The 16,899-nt window shown below is 51.2% G+C and overlaps 5 protein-coding genes across 5 annotated transcripts; 2 read left to right on the forward strand and 3 right to left on the reverse strand.

The window, feature by feature from the left end:
• Nucleotides 1–229: 229 nt before the first annotated feature.
• Nucleotides 230–2,285, forward strand: A1O9_11833 (uncharacterized protein; the record flags this gene model as incomplete). Its single annotated transcript, XM_013399342.1, has 3 exons — nucleotides 230–466; nucleotides 513–662; nucleotides 711–2,285. The coding sequence occupies 3 exons, from the start codon at nucleotides 230–232 to the stop codon at nucleotides 2,283–2,285; spliced, it is 1,962 nt and encodes a 653-aa protein (XP_013254796.1).
• Nucleotides 2,286–3,637: 1,352 nt separating this feature from the next.
• Nucleotides 3,638–5,468, reverse strand: A1O9_11834 (M-phase inducer tyrosine phosphatase; the record flags this gene model as incomplete). Its single annotated transcript, XM_013399343.1, has 3 exons — nucleotides 3,638–5,007; nucleotides 5,067–5,122; nucleotides 5,182–5,468. 3 exons carry the CDS (start codon nucleotides 5,466–5,468, stop codon nucleotides 3,638–3,640), a joined length of 1,713 nt encoding a protein of 570 aa, XP_013254797.1.
• Nucleotides 5,469–10,994: 5,526 nt separating this feature from the next.
• Nucleotides 10,995–12,392, reverse strand: A1O9_11835 (5'-methylthioadenosine phosphorylase; the record flags this gene model as incomplete). Its single annotated transcript, XM_013399344.1, has 4 exons — nucleotides 10,995–11,237; nucleotides 11,326–11,474; nucleotides 11,653–12,162; nucleotides 12,359–12,392. 4 exons carry the CDS (start codon nucleotides 12,390–12,392, stop codon nucleotides 10,995–10,997), a joined length of 936 nt encoding a protein of 311 aa, XP_013254798.1.
• Nucleotides 12,393–12,949: 557 nt separating this feature from the next.
• Nucleotides 12,950–14,596, reverse strand: A1O9_11836 (uncharacterized protein; the record flags this gene model as incomplete). The annotated part of the gene is made up of 2 exons (XM_013399345.1): nucleotides 12,950–14,307; nucleotides 14,365–14,596. Coding segments are annotated over 2 exons (1,590 nt in total), but the record flags the coding sequence as incomplete, so codon positions are not given.
• A 1,029-nt stretch (nucleotides 14,597–15,625) lies between these two features.
• On the forward strand, nucleotides 15,626–16,573 carry A1O9_11837 (uncharacterized protein; the record flags this gene model as incomplete). Its single annotated transcript, XM_013399346.1, has 1 exon — nucleotides 15,626–16,573. One exon carries the CDS (start codon nucleotides 15,626–15,628, stop codon nucleotides 16,571–16,573), a length of 948 nt encoding a protein of 315 aa, XP_013254800.1.
• Between the last annotated feature and the right edge of the window lie 326 nt (nucleotides 16,574–16,899).

Genomic DNA, 16,899 nt, shown 5'->3' on the forward strand with positions numbered 1-16,899 from the left:
TCTCTTCCGAACAAACACTCGCCACCTCTATCACCACCGCCACCACCACCACCATGCATCTAATATACCCATCTATCCAATTTCACAAACAACACAAGTCTCATTGCGGATGTTTAACCACCTTTCCTTCACAAGTCTAACATCAGCAGCCATCACTCCCGCCTCTTCTCCTTACCATTAGCTATCTACCTGCTCGTTCCATTCCATAGCCTGAAATCATCATCTCCAAATGCCATCCCAACCTCTTTCAACCTTCTCTTCGTCTCTACCTTCTTCTTTGTGTCTCCCACTAACCAAGTTCTCCTATGCCACCGTCTCCAATGAGAACATCGTTCCGATCCCATGGATTCATCTCTCCAGCAAGAACAGTCTTTTTGCCCTTTTCGATACAAGTCCAACCCTGCTGGACAATGGGCAGGTTGAGGATCGCCAGAAGTTAAAGGTCTTGCGGGACCCAGAAATCATGGTATATCAAGAGTGGTCGTTCTCAGAGGATGCTCATTGTCCCCTAGGAAGAAATCGATCTTTATGTGCTGGCTAAAGAAGCTCACCGCTCCATGAACACCGCCCCCACCTCGTTGCTAGATGCCCAGGTCCCCCAGGTTACCATCATTGTCAAAGTACCCAACATTGCCATCAAATATCCCATGCCCAATGGACAGGTGACTTCTATTCCATAGTATACCTTCCTTGCTCACAAATGTCTCCAGATCCGAAGGTTTCAAATGCGGTTTGCTACCAACGAGCACTACTATGATGCCATGAAATCTCTCTCCCGTGCTGATGTTCCAACCGTCGAAGCCGGTTCTTTCCCTGCAACCAAGCAGCCGCCGGCCCAAAATCAGCCTTCCAATATTCTACCCGATGACTCGGCTTCGCAAATCGGTGTACCCAATACCAAATGTGGTACTCGGTCCTATGCCAACAGAGCCCCTCTCGCATCTGAGATGAACCCCGGGCCGCATCCACCACTTATCTCAACTCTAAGTTCAGCACCTACAGTTCATAACATGCCACCACCCAATTTTCGTTCTAACGATCATTCTGTCGGTCAGCTGCCCACGATACAGAACACGAGAAACCCAATCAGTGGGAATCACTCCAACCTCTCCTCTACCACTGGCACTACTCTCGTCCCAACCATCAGTGCATTGAGCTATCGGGCCGACGGCACCCTTGGGTATATAGGGATGATGCCTCACTCGGGGACGAACCATGCTGTCTCAGGGCAGACGGGTACAGACCGATATGATATCCCGCGGCCAAGCACCACTCACTCGGCGGATCAAAAAGCGAGTCTTCTGCTTCCTCCGAGAAGAGAGCTTCCATTTCCCACACAAAAGCCCTCGAGCGCGGTGAAGCCTCCCAATGAGGTTACCACAACAGCCACTGGAATGACTGAACCGAGGAGCAACAGTTCCCGAGATTGGGCAATTGAAAACCCCGGAATGAGTGGCGGCCCAGACCAGGATCTGACACCCTCCATCCCCGCCGCTAAATCTAAGAGAGCAGCCGCTAAGACTGCGACCAAGACTCCAGCGAAGAAGCCTCGAGTTGCTCCTACTCGTAAGAAGCCTGCTGCCAAAAAACCTGCCAAGAATAATACCACGATCTCTTCTATTGACGAACATCTTCAGCGGCCAGAATTAGGACGCATGACTCGTTCGCGTAGTATCCTCACTGCGCAAACATCGAACCAGACCATGAATCAACAATCGAAAGATCCAGTCGGAGATTCTAGGAGTGCAAGCATTCCGGCACAGGCATCCCGTGTCCGCGACAGAAACAAGCATGACGTCGATTTTGCGAACAGGAAACTAGTTGTGCAGGATCTTGAGATCCAAGGAACACCAAAGGATGTTGGTCACGCATTTCCGTGCACTCCAGCGGATCAGATCATCCAGACACATACTCCAAGGCCCGCTGCAGTGGCTGCCGACCCAGTTTCTCCGAGTAAGCAGGTACATAGGCACGAAGAGCAAGCTCAGACAATCCCAGCCAGATCTTTCTCCATCGACCACCAATCCACCCCTGATAGAGCTCCTACTGTCGTTCACACATCAGATGCAGAGAAAAACGAACTCGCCCACGGCTCACCTTTCGCCAACTCTGATGCCAGTCTCCGAGCCTGGGCAACTTTACCACCCGAGATCCGCAACCCAGCGTTGAGAGATTTCGTATGTCAATCTATCATGCAGCCGAGTTTTGTTGATTTATGCAAGGCGTTGGAGAATGTTTGGGAAACTACGCTATTGGAACCCAGGCTGAGGAACAGGAACACTTGAAATAAGCCGGTCGACAGCCGCCGTGTAGAGATGAGAAAATTGATAGATAGGGTGAGGAGGAGAATGCGAGATTGACACGTGAGAAAAGGAGATGTAAGATGGCATGAAATCAGGTGAACACGTTTGAGGTTGATGGGTGCTCCATGAAGGCAAAGTGGGATAGACCGGTGGAAAGACAGCGTCTCATACATATATAAATGCCGCAAGAACGACGTAATCATCAACCAAGAGGTAGATATCTAGGAACCACTGGGACCAACGCTGTACTTGCTCCTCTAGCCACAAGTAGATTCTCCCCGTCCGTCGTGGTTCTCCTACTGAGTCAGCGAAAAGCCTACAATAAGAAATAAAGAGTAAAACGACGTCGACAAGGCTGTTAGAGTAGCTGGGGACAGGACTGAGTGAGGTCCAGGGGGTGTTCAGGTAGAAAAAGAACGGAGCATCTTCATTCCGGCTGTTTACAACAATCAAATGTGTATTGCTATCGCTATCCGCTCAAGTTCGCTTGGAAAAGTCGACCGTGGTCAGTACCTTACCTTGGCTAGGTAGTCCCAAGCCAGTGCTAATGCCAATCGACACCAAATGCATCGCTATGCTAAGAAGTTCCGCTCAATGATGCAAGATGGACTGATGATGACGCTGGTACACCACAGCCCTAGCGCCCATTTCAAACAAAGTATTGGTCCGAACCTATTTCCCCTTTTCCGCCTTGATGAACAAAATACGTCTGTAACCGCATTGCGCCCTTATGATACGTCTGGCCCGAAATAGGGATTCTTGGTTGTAGAAGCTGCATGTACAATGTAGTCGAGGCCAAGTCGGAGGTGAAAGAATCAAGAGTAAATCACGCTGATTAAAAATCGGGTTGTTTGTTTGGCGCAGAGGAGGTGTGCTGAAGCGAGAGATCAACAATGGTATGAATTTGCGATTTGAAAGTTGTGTGCAGTTCTCTTGGCTTGCAGATGGCATAATTCGCCGTTGAGTTGCAAGGTGATGTGGTAGAAGTTGGAAAAAGAGAATGGTTATGTGTCTGACCGTGCTCAATTGGTCTCAGTCATGGCATGGCCAACACGTTCAACGTGCAAAAAGGCGACATGCTGGTTCGTGGAGAGAAGGATGACTGAACCCACTACAGGCTCAGTGTAAAGCTCCCAACAAAGGGGCATGCCAACAATTCGTCAAGACAAAATTGCCGGCAGGCAAGAAACAAAAATGCCTGGGGAAGGGTAGAAGGTCCAAGAAGCCACCATTGGCTGGAAGGAACGCCAAATCTCCTGCCCACCCAAAGTGGAAAGGATGATACCGCTCCAAACGCCAGGCTAAAATTCAATATGTTTGCAGACCCTGATCCATTAATAAGAAAGCATTCGTTGGTTTCGACGGAGAGCGTCAATGCCCGATCGCAGAGCTGGAACAGGAGTATACTCCAGACTCATTTCGAGGTCCATCTCACTGTCAAGACGACTTCGACCCATGGCAGTGGGGCTCGAGTCGATCTGTGGTGAGTGTTGGCCAAAGGCAAAGGTCTGGGCTCGAACAAGTTTGGATCGTTGTTTCACTTTCCCGAGACCTCGCTCACAATCGGTGGCGTACTCCTTTGCATCCATCTCAACGTAATTCTGAGGATAACAACGACTTCGATAGTCCTTGAAGAATGTGCTATAACCTCCGTCTAAGATATACGCTTCTGGGTACGTCAATGCAGGATAACGGTCTGCGTTGACTGCCCGGTCTTTGTTTCTAATGAACTTGGCCATCAAAGGGGCACGGTGAGCAGAATACTCGCAATGAAAGATCAAGAGTGCCTTCGACGTGGGCTCTACATCGAAAAGCTGTGCCGACAATGTTTCTTTGTCGTTAAAATTTACGGCGCCTGAGATGTGACCACCTTCGTACTCATACTCAAAGCGGCAGTCAATGATGACAAGCTTCTCATATAGATGATTGAAATGGCCCTCGAGAATTTCGACCATTGTCTCCTTGGTGATCCTCGGAAGCGCGCCAGTCTCACCCTCGGGGTCGAAATGGGGCAACTGTGGAACGTGGGGAGCTTCAACATCCATGATGGAGGGTAGCAGAGGTGGAGGCGGGCTCAGACGGTCCTTTTCCTGCCTCATGACGTCCTCAGGATGTTCGAACATGCTGAGAGAGCGACGAAACTGTTTCCGTGGTCTCATCACTGGATTTGAAGTCTTGCGCATATGCGCACCGAGAGGTGACCCATTTCTAGACGAGTGCGAGGCCAAAGAGATTCCCGAACGGGGTCTCGGGGGCAAGAAGGCCTGGGTTGGTAAACGGGGAGACTGTTTGTCCTGAGTTGGGGAGTCGGCAAAGATCTCGGATAGGGACAGGGATGAAGATGTGGCTGGCTTAGTTGAATAGTTACCGAATTTGAATGGTGGAAGTTGACTCTCAGTTGCAGGTTTCTGAGGAAGGGTTCCAGTGCTGTAGCCCTTTGCTCTCGACAAGCTTGGTCGTAAAGTGCCCGACTTCCGCCGCTCTGTGGGCAGGCTGACCCGCATTGGCTCGTTTGCTAAGTCAGCAAGAGGGGACGGCATGCAGAGTGACGAGGAATCCGCTGGAGTCAGTTCAGGCGTCGGGGACTGTAATTGTAGTTCGACTGTGGCAAAAGGAACCTTGTGTGGTAAAGGGGAAAAGTCCATGTCCATACAGTCTTGTCCTCCGGGAGAGGAAGAAGGAATGGGGGGAGTTGTGAGGTTGGCTATAATGCTTGTCAATTCTGCAGTGCTTGTGTAGACGGACGGATTGCACCAAGCTTACGGTGGTTGTCCAAAGTGCTGGCAAAAAGTGCCCTCCGAGGCGTTGGCTGTTGTGGACTATTGGAATATTAGTATACAGACAGGTCCTTGTGTATTGCAGTGACTGGTCGACATACCTCTGATCGATATGGAAGTTTTGGGATAAATCGGCCGCAAGACTGGCCGTGGGTGATGAACCACGGACAGGTCTCATGCTGAAGTAGTCTGGATGAGACTTTTGTGTAGGTCTCTTCATGGAGAGATCCCGGAAGTTGAAGCTATTCACACCAAAGCCTTTGGCAGCAGCCAACGAGGCATACAATGGTTGGGCATCTGCTCCAAACCCTCCACAGCGACCCATGTAGGACGGTGGCTGCATAGCAGCAAGGGGAGAGGAAGCCTCGATCATGATTCCAGTCTGCATGGTTCCAGTCTGAAGGTTGGGGGTGAGTCCAGCTAGCAGAAGGGAATACAGAGGTGTGGGATTCGAGAAGGGTGTCGTTCCACAGGGCCGTTGAAGACAAGACAGGTAGAAAATGCCAAAAAGCCCGACCGTTGAAAGGAAGGATTGAGTGGCACGTCCCGGGAGTTCGAGGGCTTTTCGAGGACTCGAGGACTGAAGGACTTGGACGAGGGGAACAAGTCGTCAGTTAAGCAGTCATGATCCCGTTGGATAGATCCGGTTGATCCTGTAAAGAGTGACTGGTGAATTGAGGAGGGCCAGAGGAGGTGCCGTGGTGGTGGTGATGGCTGTGGGATGGATGGAGGGTGTTGAGGGACGGACCACCGGGGCAGAAGTGAAGGCCTACTGTCTCTCTTCTCGATGCCAGTGAGCCTGAAGACAACGGGGAGTGAGAAGAGACCTTGACCTGCAGCTCGGTGGCTGGAGAAAAGGAAGGAGAAGAGGTTTAAGATAGGTTGAGCAGAAGGCACTTGTTGTTGCTGGGCAGCATATGCGAGACGAGCAGCGGCAGCAGAGAGCAGAGCCTGCATCCGGTACCTTACCGCGTACAGCCTGAGCGGGAGCCGCTGCGGTGCGGGCTGTCGCTGCCAGTGCCGGGGCAGGTGGGGATGGAGATGGAGATGGAAAATGGGAATGGAAATGGAAATGGAGGGAGCCAGACCAAGGACAGCTGGAGGCTTGGACGAGGGACTGCCGTTGCTGGGCCGGTTAAACTAGTGGGTAAAAGAGCAGGTGGTAGTGGGATCCTGCTACTGGAGAATGGGTAGTGGGTAGGGAAGCCGTGGGCGCCAGAGTCAAGGGCCAGTTGCCCTTGGGTGGAGTAACTCCAGGTAAGAGCTTACTGTCTGGACCATGGTAGAGTTACGTACAAGCCCACCTCAACTGCTGTCGTTGCGGTGTCAATACGAAGACTGTCCTCCGTACCTGATCCCGAGCGACGAGCCAAGCGGACGAGTTGAGTTTGGACTCTTTGCATTGGCGAAATGTCACACAGACCCATTTCAGTGTCAATTGCCTGGGGGAATGGTGCCAATGGCTGCCACTGGGTGCCAATGGGCGTCTTCGGCTCTGGGCCAACGCTTCGACCATTCCTTCAGCAGCCAGTCCCCGCTATCTGCCCGCCAACCACAGCGTCTTGTAGGCCCTGCCAGAGCTTAGCTTGGTCTGACAATCGACGCCTGTCCACTCAGCAAGCCACCGGCTACCAGGCCCCCCATGGCACTCAGGCGCTGCTGCAGCAGACAGAAACATGCTCCTGCTCCTGCACTCGATCTTCCCGAGTGCCAGAGGACTGATCCGTTTTTTCCCTCTTCTCGCAACACGGCCTGACCGCGTCGTTTGTTTACTTGGTCCTGCCGCATTTCCGACCATGGGGCATCTCTCATGCTATTCTTCTTCTTGGTGCGTAATATACTTCCAGGCTTCTCTTACTTGCTATATTCGTCCGCTTGTCCTATGTCATCGACCCGTTCTTCACAAAGTGATTTCTAACCTTCAGATCAACAGGGGTGGCTTAGCCCACTGACCTTCTGGTCTGGTTGATCACGGTCCCCCACCGTCCATCGTCCATGGCCATGGTCATCGTCATAGCTTGGGCCCATCTCAGATCCCGATGTACTGTAAATCCTCCAGCTTCAATCAACCCGTGGCGCCTCGAGCGTCCATACTGTCTCGATGCTTCGCCTGTCAATTTCTGTACAAGTGGACCTCCTCAAGGCTCAGCACGAAACACTGTTCCCAGCTAGTGCTGTCTTCGGCAGGCTAAACCACGCTTCTCCCTCAGCTAGACAGCTTCATTCCTTTCTTGGACCCAACTTAGCAAGTTTGGCGCCGTGACACAAGGTTGCCCTGTGCGATAAGCGACTTTTTTCTACCTATCAACGATTGTAGTCCACTAGGCCTGTTCCGTCATGATCTGCCCTGGTGTACAGTTGGGAGCACTTGGTACGCGGTACGTGCACACAGCAAGACGCACATAGATCGAAGCACCCGGCGCGTGCGGAAATCAGCTTGTGGAACGTTCGCAGATACGAACACCACAAGAATGTTCGGCCTTTTGCCTTTTGGCTTAAGCCTCCAAATGCACAGAACAAAAGGAAAAACCAAAAAGTCTAGGTCAACAGCCTCATGGAAGCATGGCACAAGCCCGTCACCCAGCGCCAAGTTCATTCCATTCCAAGCGAGCAATGATTGCAACTTGCACAACCAAACAATACCGAAATAATGCATTCTGGTTTGAGAATGCAGATACTCTGCAACCGTGAGTTCCATGGTGGGCATTTGTCACATGGTCAAACCGCCTCCGAGTACGACAAAAGCAATAATAATCACAAAAGACCGAGTCGGCAGCTCGTTTTCGGCCCATTGATTGCGCCATTCACTATTTAGTGTTATCAATGAATCGATGATGACCAAATATGGAGCCTTCTTAGATTGGGTCTAGCTCCAGGCGCAAGATGCCTCAGCTTCTCGGCTGTGGCTGTTTTGGTTCACGGCGACACCGTCGCACCGACTTCTTCAGTCATGCTCTCTCAGAGTTCTGAAGGCTGCGAGTCTCATCAACTCAATTTGTCAACAGCCTGGAACCGCCTCATTCGAGTAGGACGGAGTAACTTTGACGAACCTCCTTCGATGCTCTCAGCAAGTCTTGTTTGAGATGGGATGGCCATCTACCCAACTGAAGTCCGTTCAGTTCTTGACGGGGATACCAGCACCATTGCCACTGCCGAACTCCAGGCCCAAATAATTGGGCCTTTATCGCTATCTCTTGTTTCACACTAATCCTCTTCCTTCTCGGCTGGGGCGTCATACCCCCCACGTTGTCCAGGAACTATCTGAATGTCTGACAATCCCAGAGCTATCGCTCCGGTTGCCGATACACCTCTTCTCTCCTCCCCTCAAGCCCACCTTTGCCAGCAACTCAATCACAAACACGTCATGCAATCAAATTTTTCGTAGATTTACTTCCCACTTTCCTTGTTTGCTCGACAGAAGATCTTCCGATGCGGGCTGGATCGAGATGCATTTTGAATGATGCTGTACCAGAAATGGATACCTTGCTCGGTCCTCGTCTTCGCTTAATGGTGTTACAACCGCGTCAAGCAAGGCGCCCGGTAGCCCCGGAAAAGATGAGGGGCACGAGGCAGCACGCAAGGTACAGGGCAATTGACCAAGTAGAATGGACGGAGAGCACTGCCCATTCAACATGCGTCATTTGCAAACTCGAATCCGGAGGATCTCCTAGCGCGACTGCATGGGCCATCCTTGAGGCGGATATTAGACCCAACTGACGCGTTGTCCGTCATGTGCTCGATCATGCGACTCGGCTATAAATCGCTTGTCAACTCGATTCTGCAACAATAATGTTTCATCATGTCCAGAGTGCGGAGAAAAAGCCGTTCGTCATGATCGTAATGCAAGTAACTCGACTTGCTGATTTTGAGGTGCTGGCTACGGTTCCAGCAGTTGGGTGTTCCTCAGAACTCCTCTCGAAATTCGTGTTTTCACCAAATTGATAAACAAACACTCCACACGTCTAAGACACGTGTGCACGTGATTAGTCCCTTTCTAATTCAACCTCACCTTGACTGCCTGCAGTGGAATCCCTGTTCTCAACATTCATTACGTAGTACTGGGTGCTTGCAGACGACTTGTACTACCTTCTTGTAATTTCTTTCCCTAGCCGCCAACGACAACCAAAACATTTTGTCATCGGGGAATATACAAGCCTCTGACTCATGTGGCTCAATGGAGGGATACAGCTTTGACAATGGTTGAATGTCAATGTCAGTCTAATGCTGACATGCATACATCTAGCTAGGCCAATGCACAGTTCAGAATCTTACTACTTCCTCCTTTTCGGAGAGAAGTATACACCACAACACTCTAGTCTCGAGCCGTGACTGCCCCAAGGCGCTAGCATCGACCGTGCCCGAAGAGAAACAACTTTATATCGCCGTCCGTGTATGCCACATCGTTGACATATGCTGCCTTCAGCCAGGACGTGCACGGATATTGCTAATAATAATGTTCCGAACGCTGTGGAAGACGGACCACACATGAGCAATTTTCCATGGGCCAGGATCATGCATGTCTTAGCAGGAGCTTCTATTTTCTCCTCGTACCCATTCAGTCCGTCGATGATCTTCCACGATCAACCACATGGATCAAGGAAGACACTGCAGATTGGGGATTTTCATCAAGGTAAGTGGCCATATTAATTTGGGGCGGTCCGAACATGACAATCGATGACACTAAGGTATATTAAACCCGCAAAACATTCCCATTATTATGAATTTCTTGTTCTTCTCATTTCACCTCCTGCCGTGTTTAATTCGCGAGAACTCAATATGATGGTATCTGCCGAGGCTGTGAGTTGACTTGGTGTGGCCAGATCCTGATGAGCGCGTCAGTGCATTGCTACTAGCACGCCTTTGCCACCCCTACTGTCGCTGTCCCATACCGTTCTGCCGGGTTACAAGAAAAACTGACAGCCAATAATGAATCGAGGGGAAGCACTGGCAAGAATTGATGGACTCGTCCAATCTCAGGTCTATGTACTTACTACCTAGGTAGGTCAGCGTTGCCCCCTGATTAAATCACCCATTTCAAGTCCACGCTCTCACCTGCTAGATGGGTAAACAGCAGTGAATGGTGAGTATTGCGGATGGTCTACGTCTGCTCAAAGTTGACCTCCTCGTCACCACACGCCGCTCTGTCTAAAGTTGAACTACCTGGGGCGCTGGTTATGGAGGTACAGTATATGGACCACAGCGCCCGAAATCACTATTCTCGACTCCATGCCCATCTCACGCTGCACTCAGGCGTACAGGCACGGCTTGGTCCATATACCATGGCGTGACCCTGAGAATTGCCCATGTCTTTTTCGAATCCCCTAGGGCAGGTATTGCGTCCAAGACCGCCGCCACCACTATCCATACGTCCGTTGGTGCTGGCGTATTCTTAAGAAACCACGCTAGTTGGACAAGAAAACGCTCAATATACAATATCTGCTGAGAGCGGGCAGATACCGAGCGGTCCACCATAATCCCAGTTCTACTTTGTCATTCAGCCCGTGCTAGCCCAGCCTCTATCTATCGATCTAGAATAGTCTCTTGGGCTTAGAAACGAGAAAGCCAGGTCAGCGCTTTGAGCGATCGCTCCCTCATTTCTAATGCCTCATACGACTTGTCTCATGTTGGTGACACATGTGGAATGGTGAGCGTTGAAGCTCTATTTTGTCCCGGGTTTGCAGTGCGTGCTCTCTTTCACTCTGACAACCCTGCTGCTCCGAGTAGTCACTGATATGTGTCATGTGTCATGGGACTCGCTTGCCCTCCCACACAACCCGACGTCTATCCTGCAAATTCTAAGCACATAGCCACCCAGTCTCCCATTCGCACCCCAAAAGAAAACCAAGAGTCTGTCCATTCTCCTTAGTCGCACCAACCAACCAACCTATCCTGTCCTTCACTGCTTCCCTTTTATTTAGAAATAGCCCTCAAACAGCCAACCCAACCTCTCGCGCGCCTCCTTGCTCTGTCCCTCGGGAGACGTACTGACGCCGAACTTCCTGCCGCCTGCGAGATGCGTGGCCTGGACGAGGTCGGCGTGCTCCTCCTTGGACAGCTCATCGAGGACGGCCGCGATGAACCGCCGAGCGTTGACCGCGTTCGCCCGCATGTGGCCCATCACCATCTCGACCGAGACGTCGCCGGAGTCGTGCCAGCACTTTTTTTCTCACGGGGTTAGAATCGTGGCAACGGAGTCGTCATGTCATGTAACGGGGATGCTAGACTGGCACTGGGCTTGAACTTACATCGTAGTCGGTGCTCATGATGATGACCTGATAAGCGATCTCGGCCTCGGCGGCGAGTTTGGCCTCGGGCAACGTCGACATGTTGATGATGGTCCCGCCCCAAGCCCGGTACATGTTCGATTCCGCGCGTGTGCTGAACTGCGGGCCCTCTGTAAATATCATGGAAAGCGGTCAGCAAACAACATTAAACGGCAAATGATTTCGAAAAACATGGCCGTCCACATGTCTCGTGGCGCCAAAGCCAGTCCGGCCCTTCGGCTTGAGGACTCTTGAATGGTTGGAGCGAAGCATCGAACTGGAAAAGAAAAAGCACAGTTGGAAACTCACCCATGACGACCAACGTGCCCTTATCATGCAGCACGACGCCCTCGCCCTCCAGGCTGTGCCCGCACTTCCTCACCACATCGCCCACCTTCGCGTCGAACGGATCGGCAAAAGGCACATGGCAGACAAACCCGCCCTCGAAGAACGTGAACGGCCTGACGCCCTTGGTGCGATCGATGACCTGATCCGGGACCACGAAGTCCCTGGGCTTGACCTCCTCGGCCAAGCTCCCGGCGGCCGAGAAGGCAATGATGCTCCGCACGCCTATCTTCCTCAGCGCCGCGATGTTCGCGCGCACCGGGATCTCAGACGGGTTGTATTGGTGGTGCGTGCCGTGGCGCGCGAGGAATGCGATCGGGATGGGTTTGCCTGTTGTCGGGGAGGGGTGTTCCAGAATGGTTATCGGTGAGGACGGCGCGCCCCATGGCGTGGTAATGTCGAGGACGGCAGCCAGTTTGAAGTCTTCGAGCGTGTTGAGTCCCGTCCCGCCGATTACGGCGATGTGCACGGGGTCTTTGCGGGAGTTACACGTTAGTAGGGTGCTCGGTGATTGACGGAGGGAGGTGGATTAGTTGCATCTTGGTATGAGATTGATCCCAGCCTGAAGGATGGGACAGTGACGTTGAGGGATGATGATGATGATGATGATGATGATGATGATGGCAACGCCATGGCATAGTGCTTGTGGATGGAGCAGAGATGGGCAAACCTGGATATGAGTTTGGAACCTGCTTTTCAGCCATTATGAATGGGTTCACCAATCTTTGGTCGAAGCTTTAGAATTCTGATATCAGAGGATGTAGTAGATGGAATCTAATTTTCGTAATCACAGAAGTCGTTATTGTCGACAAGGTCCCACGACTCAAATGATTTCGGGGCCAGTAGCTGAACACAAGGCGGACTTTAGGTCTAATTGAATTTATCTCATCAATCGTACCGTCGTTCTAGATTAAGACTCATAAACAGCAAAGTAAATCCACCATCCCCGTCCAATGCGCTGATGAGCAAGTCAGAAAATCTGTACTGGATCAAAATATTTCGCCGAAGATGCCCCGCTCCCCAACCAAATTGCGTCATCCGCTCACGGGTATTCTGCTCCTGTTATCGATGTGATGGCCGACGCACCTAAGAGTAGGCATATGTATAACAGTAATAGATAAGCACCATAATTCATAAAACATCTCCGAGACTGGGTCTGCGGCACATAATTGCCTTGTTTACAGTCCCTATATAATAATGGCTCTTGTAAGCCCTCATAACCGATTATGGAGGGAACGTGGGACAGCACTGGATGCTAGTTGACCCAAGGGTTGTCATCAGACTCGTACGGATATGGGGTCGTACTTGATGTCTTAACTGGTAGGTGTGGGTCAAAGTGACGAGTTTCCAATGGCAATGTGGCAGACACAACTACTGCAACCCCTTGTTCTTGCACTGGCTCGATTGGCGCCAGCTCTGGGAATTTGATATCGAATTCCGAGTCTTGACATAATCTCGCCCCGTGGTTGTCAAAAATTAGTTGGCCTCCAATTAAAGTTTCGCCTAGAAATGCACCCTGATGATCTGCCAGGTGTGCAAACAAAGATTCTTTACCATCATAGATGGCTGAATCGTCCTTCGAAAGGACACAAACCAGGCACCGAAAGGATGGATATTGAGAATCTCGTTGCGGAACATGTGACTTGGCAAGAATGAGCCAACGATATTTGATTCCCTGGGGAGTGTTGAACACTCTGTGATCAATCTTGTATCCTTTCTTATCCTGGGCAGCTGGGCCTTGATACTCGCATTTGGTACTGGGACAGCTATAAAACGCATGCCCGCCATAAAAGCCTGCCATTTGTAGCATTAGGCCCTTTTTGATATTGCCCTCTCGGAGTTCGTAGGCATATTTGCAACAAGCACCATATTTTGTGATGGGCGAGATGGACATATTGGACATGGATGAAACGGCAGACATGCCGGACCTTGACGACATCCTAGACATGGTTGAAAACGTGGTATCACGACGTGAGACCATGGTGATAGAAGAAGCGGAAGTGTTGGATCTAGCAATTGATCCTGGTCGAACTACAGTCGAGTCGGTAGAAGTGCTAGACCAGGTGGCATTTGAGAGCATCGAGGTTGTTTTATTTCGACGATTGACCGATGGTTTCATTTCCTGCTCGGATAATCCGGGAGACACATCGGCCAGCTTATCAGACCTGGGTCCATCCCTTTTTGGCGGATAATTATCTTGAGTATTGCTTGACTTTCGTCGAAAGACAGCTTGACCAAATGTCCGCGACTTCTTGATCTTGGGTAAGGGTGAAGGAGGCTGTTCCTCTTCTTTTTGGGCTGGGTCAAAGCCTTCGACTTCTTTGTGGAGTGACGCATGCTGATACGAAGGGGGTGAAGAATAGGGTCCTGGAGCATGGGCTGAGACTGGAGCTTGTGATGGTCGGGCAGGGTTAGATCTCTTTCGATCCATCTCTTCCTCGAGTTTGCGTTGAAAGAGTTGATGTAGGGCGAGGAGAGCTTCGTTGCGACCCTTATCGGAGGTGTCGATGCAGTAATCAAAATCAATGATTCCATCGTCATCTCGGGCTTGGGTCAGACCATCTAAAAGAGCTTGCTGGGTTGCAATTGTGATCTTGTATAGGGCTAGCTGTGCGGTGGCTATCAGGTTGGGAATGTTAGCGACAGTGTTTGCGGTGTTGGAGTTTATCTGCTCACTGTCGCCTTCTTCGAAACTCGGGCCAAAGCGCTGCCTCCCATCCTCGACCAGTTTCTGGATCTCCTTCCTTCCTTTATCGATAGACTGCTCGAGGAGATCGGATGGAGGAAGTGCTCCATGAGCTTGTCGCCTGGCTTTGATCTGCCGCACTATGCGACTCCCAGCATCGTAGGCTTGGATGAGTCCGGCGACACAACTAACAATGGCAAGGACCTCGCCTATACCAGACATTGCCTGTGGATTAAGGCGGGTGGGGTGGGACGATGACGCCGGCGCTCAGATGAATGAAATAATTGCTCTTGTGCCTGTGAACGAAACAGTTGAAGAGGTGGGGGGAATGGTGAATGAGTCGACATGATGATTGAACAAGGCTGCGCCTCACTGCCGAGTGCGGACGACCCTTTTAGGAGGCTGCTGCGACTTGTAGTGTCGTTAGTGGGTGCTGCTTGGTACTTTATCGGACAGCCTTCATGCAGATGAAGATGGCTTGCATTGGTGGGTGGTGTTGAGGGGGCGAGTGCCCTGACACGGGTGGGATGGAGTTGGTGGTTGGTAGCGGTGCTGGATTGATCCGGCCTGGAAAAAGGGCGGGGACGTGGAAAGGCTTCAGGGTCTGGCATCTGCTGCTGTGAATTACGAGATCGTCAGTTGAGATCGCCACGCGCACACACCTCGGAATATGAGTCCATGATTCAACCTCCAGTACGGAGCATCGCGTGCCTGATTATGCAAGCAAATAACATGTATGGCAGGCACCCACCACGGGGAGGGAAGATTTAAGGCTGGAGACGTGGAACGTGGCAGCGATCGATCATCTTCACAGGAACAAGGGTGGAGCGAGTAGTATCCCAGTTTTTGGCGTATAACAACTTCTGAGGCTGGGGATGCCTGGCTTTGGAGAACGGATAATACCACGTGCCGAACGCTATCTGGTTGCCGCCTTTAGCCCGGACTTAAAATTTGCTCGCTGCCCTAAAGGCCACCCGATGTCTTGGAGTCTCCGAGTCTTTATTCCTTCCTTGCAATGATCCAGACGCACACGTCAACAGGGCTGGCAAGGCTGAGCCGAAGCTGGAAACATCGAAGCCCCCGACGGATACTAACAAATTTATCTAACTCAACTACTCAGAACTTCTCTGGGCAGTTCGTCAGGGCGACATTGACCAAATTCACAGACAAGTAAGATACCTGAGTACCTGCCTCCCGACCTCCTCCCTAGGCAGGTATCTTAAAACTGGGCCTCTTTCCAATATCGTCACGATGTCAATGTATATGTTTGAAGTACCCGAAGCCAAAAGAATCAAGAGGCTTGAAATTCTGGCTACCGATGACGGCGACAATGGTTCACAACGCTCAAGACACTCTTCTTCAAGACAGGTGTCTCCTTCTCGCTCTCAGCCTGAAGACCAGGACCGTCAGGCTGATGTAAAAGTGGATTATGGATTTGAATACGAGTTTATCTCTCTGTCACAAGCACAATCCCAGACACAAGTCACTCAGGAAAAGCCTGGACCTGGTCACAAGAAAGGCGAAGAGGAAGACCGAGAAAGCAGTGAAGAACCAAGTTATCAATTCCGACTATTCACCAAACCCACCACCACATCCATCTCCGATCCAGTCGTCGACCGAAAGCCATCCCTGACCACCATCCGCCTTTCCACAACCCCTGAACCCAACAGCGCCCTTCTCACGAGCGCCTCAGACGTTCCACTATCGAGCGTACACTTCGTCCGACCTCAGCGCCCGGAGTCTCAATACTACTATTTCACCTCCGCGCTACCGCCGGCCAAGCAGGCGCTTTTGAAGTCTCAATACGCAGAGGTCGCGCTCTCCACCCGAGACGTACTCTCGAACGCTTCTATGACCAAATGGCCCGGTGCGGCTGTGCCCTGGCGCGTCATCAAGACCAAGGTCAGCAATATGACGTCGGCGACGACGAAAGATCCTTCGAACGCGAGGAAAGGAGCATTGTTGGCATCAAGGCCTCGCCCAGGGTCCGGACCGAGGCTAAGACCATCGAAGAAACGCCGCATCCACCTCCGGCGGCAGCTCACCGCGAAATCCGCCGCAACGGAACAGCAGAAACTGAGTGACGAGGCGGAGAGGGAGAAACGGACGCGTAGAAATCGCGAGAAAAAGGTTAAGCGGAAGGAGAGAGAAAAAAGGAAGAAACAGGAAGCCGAGCAGGCTGAGAGTAAGCAGGAGTAGCTTCGTCTAAATAGACTTAATCCTAGTCCGGATGAGAAAAGATTCGAACTTCGCGGCGCATTACTAAACAAGTTTAGTGATAGGACTTTGTTTTCTTGCCGCTTTCTTAGTATTTGGTGTTGGACGGATCTGGCGCGTTAAGATTCAAATCATTCGAGTGCAAGAATCTACGGCAATGCCAAACCCTCCCCCCATCACCATCACGAGGCTACGCCATACTATGATTCTTTGAGTTGGTTCAAGTTTTTCACAGTACTTTCACAATCCAACATTCAATTAACCCTGATTAACAGATGACGAGCAGGCAGACCATGATACCGAGAAAG

Source organism: Exophiala aquamarina (assembly GCF_000709125.1).
Source record: "Exophiala aquamarina CBS 119918 chromosome Unknown aczIA-supercont1.19, whole genome shotgun sequence".
Taxonomy (NCBI): Eukaryota; Fungi; Ascomycota; class Eurotiomycetes; order Chaetothyriales; family Herpotrichiellaceae; genus Exophiala; species Exophiala aquamarina.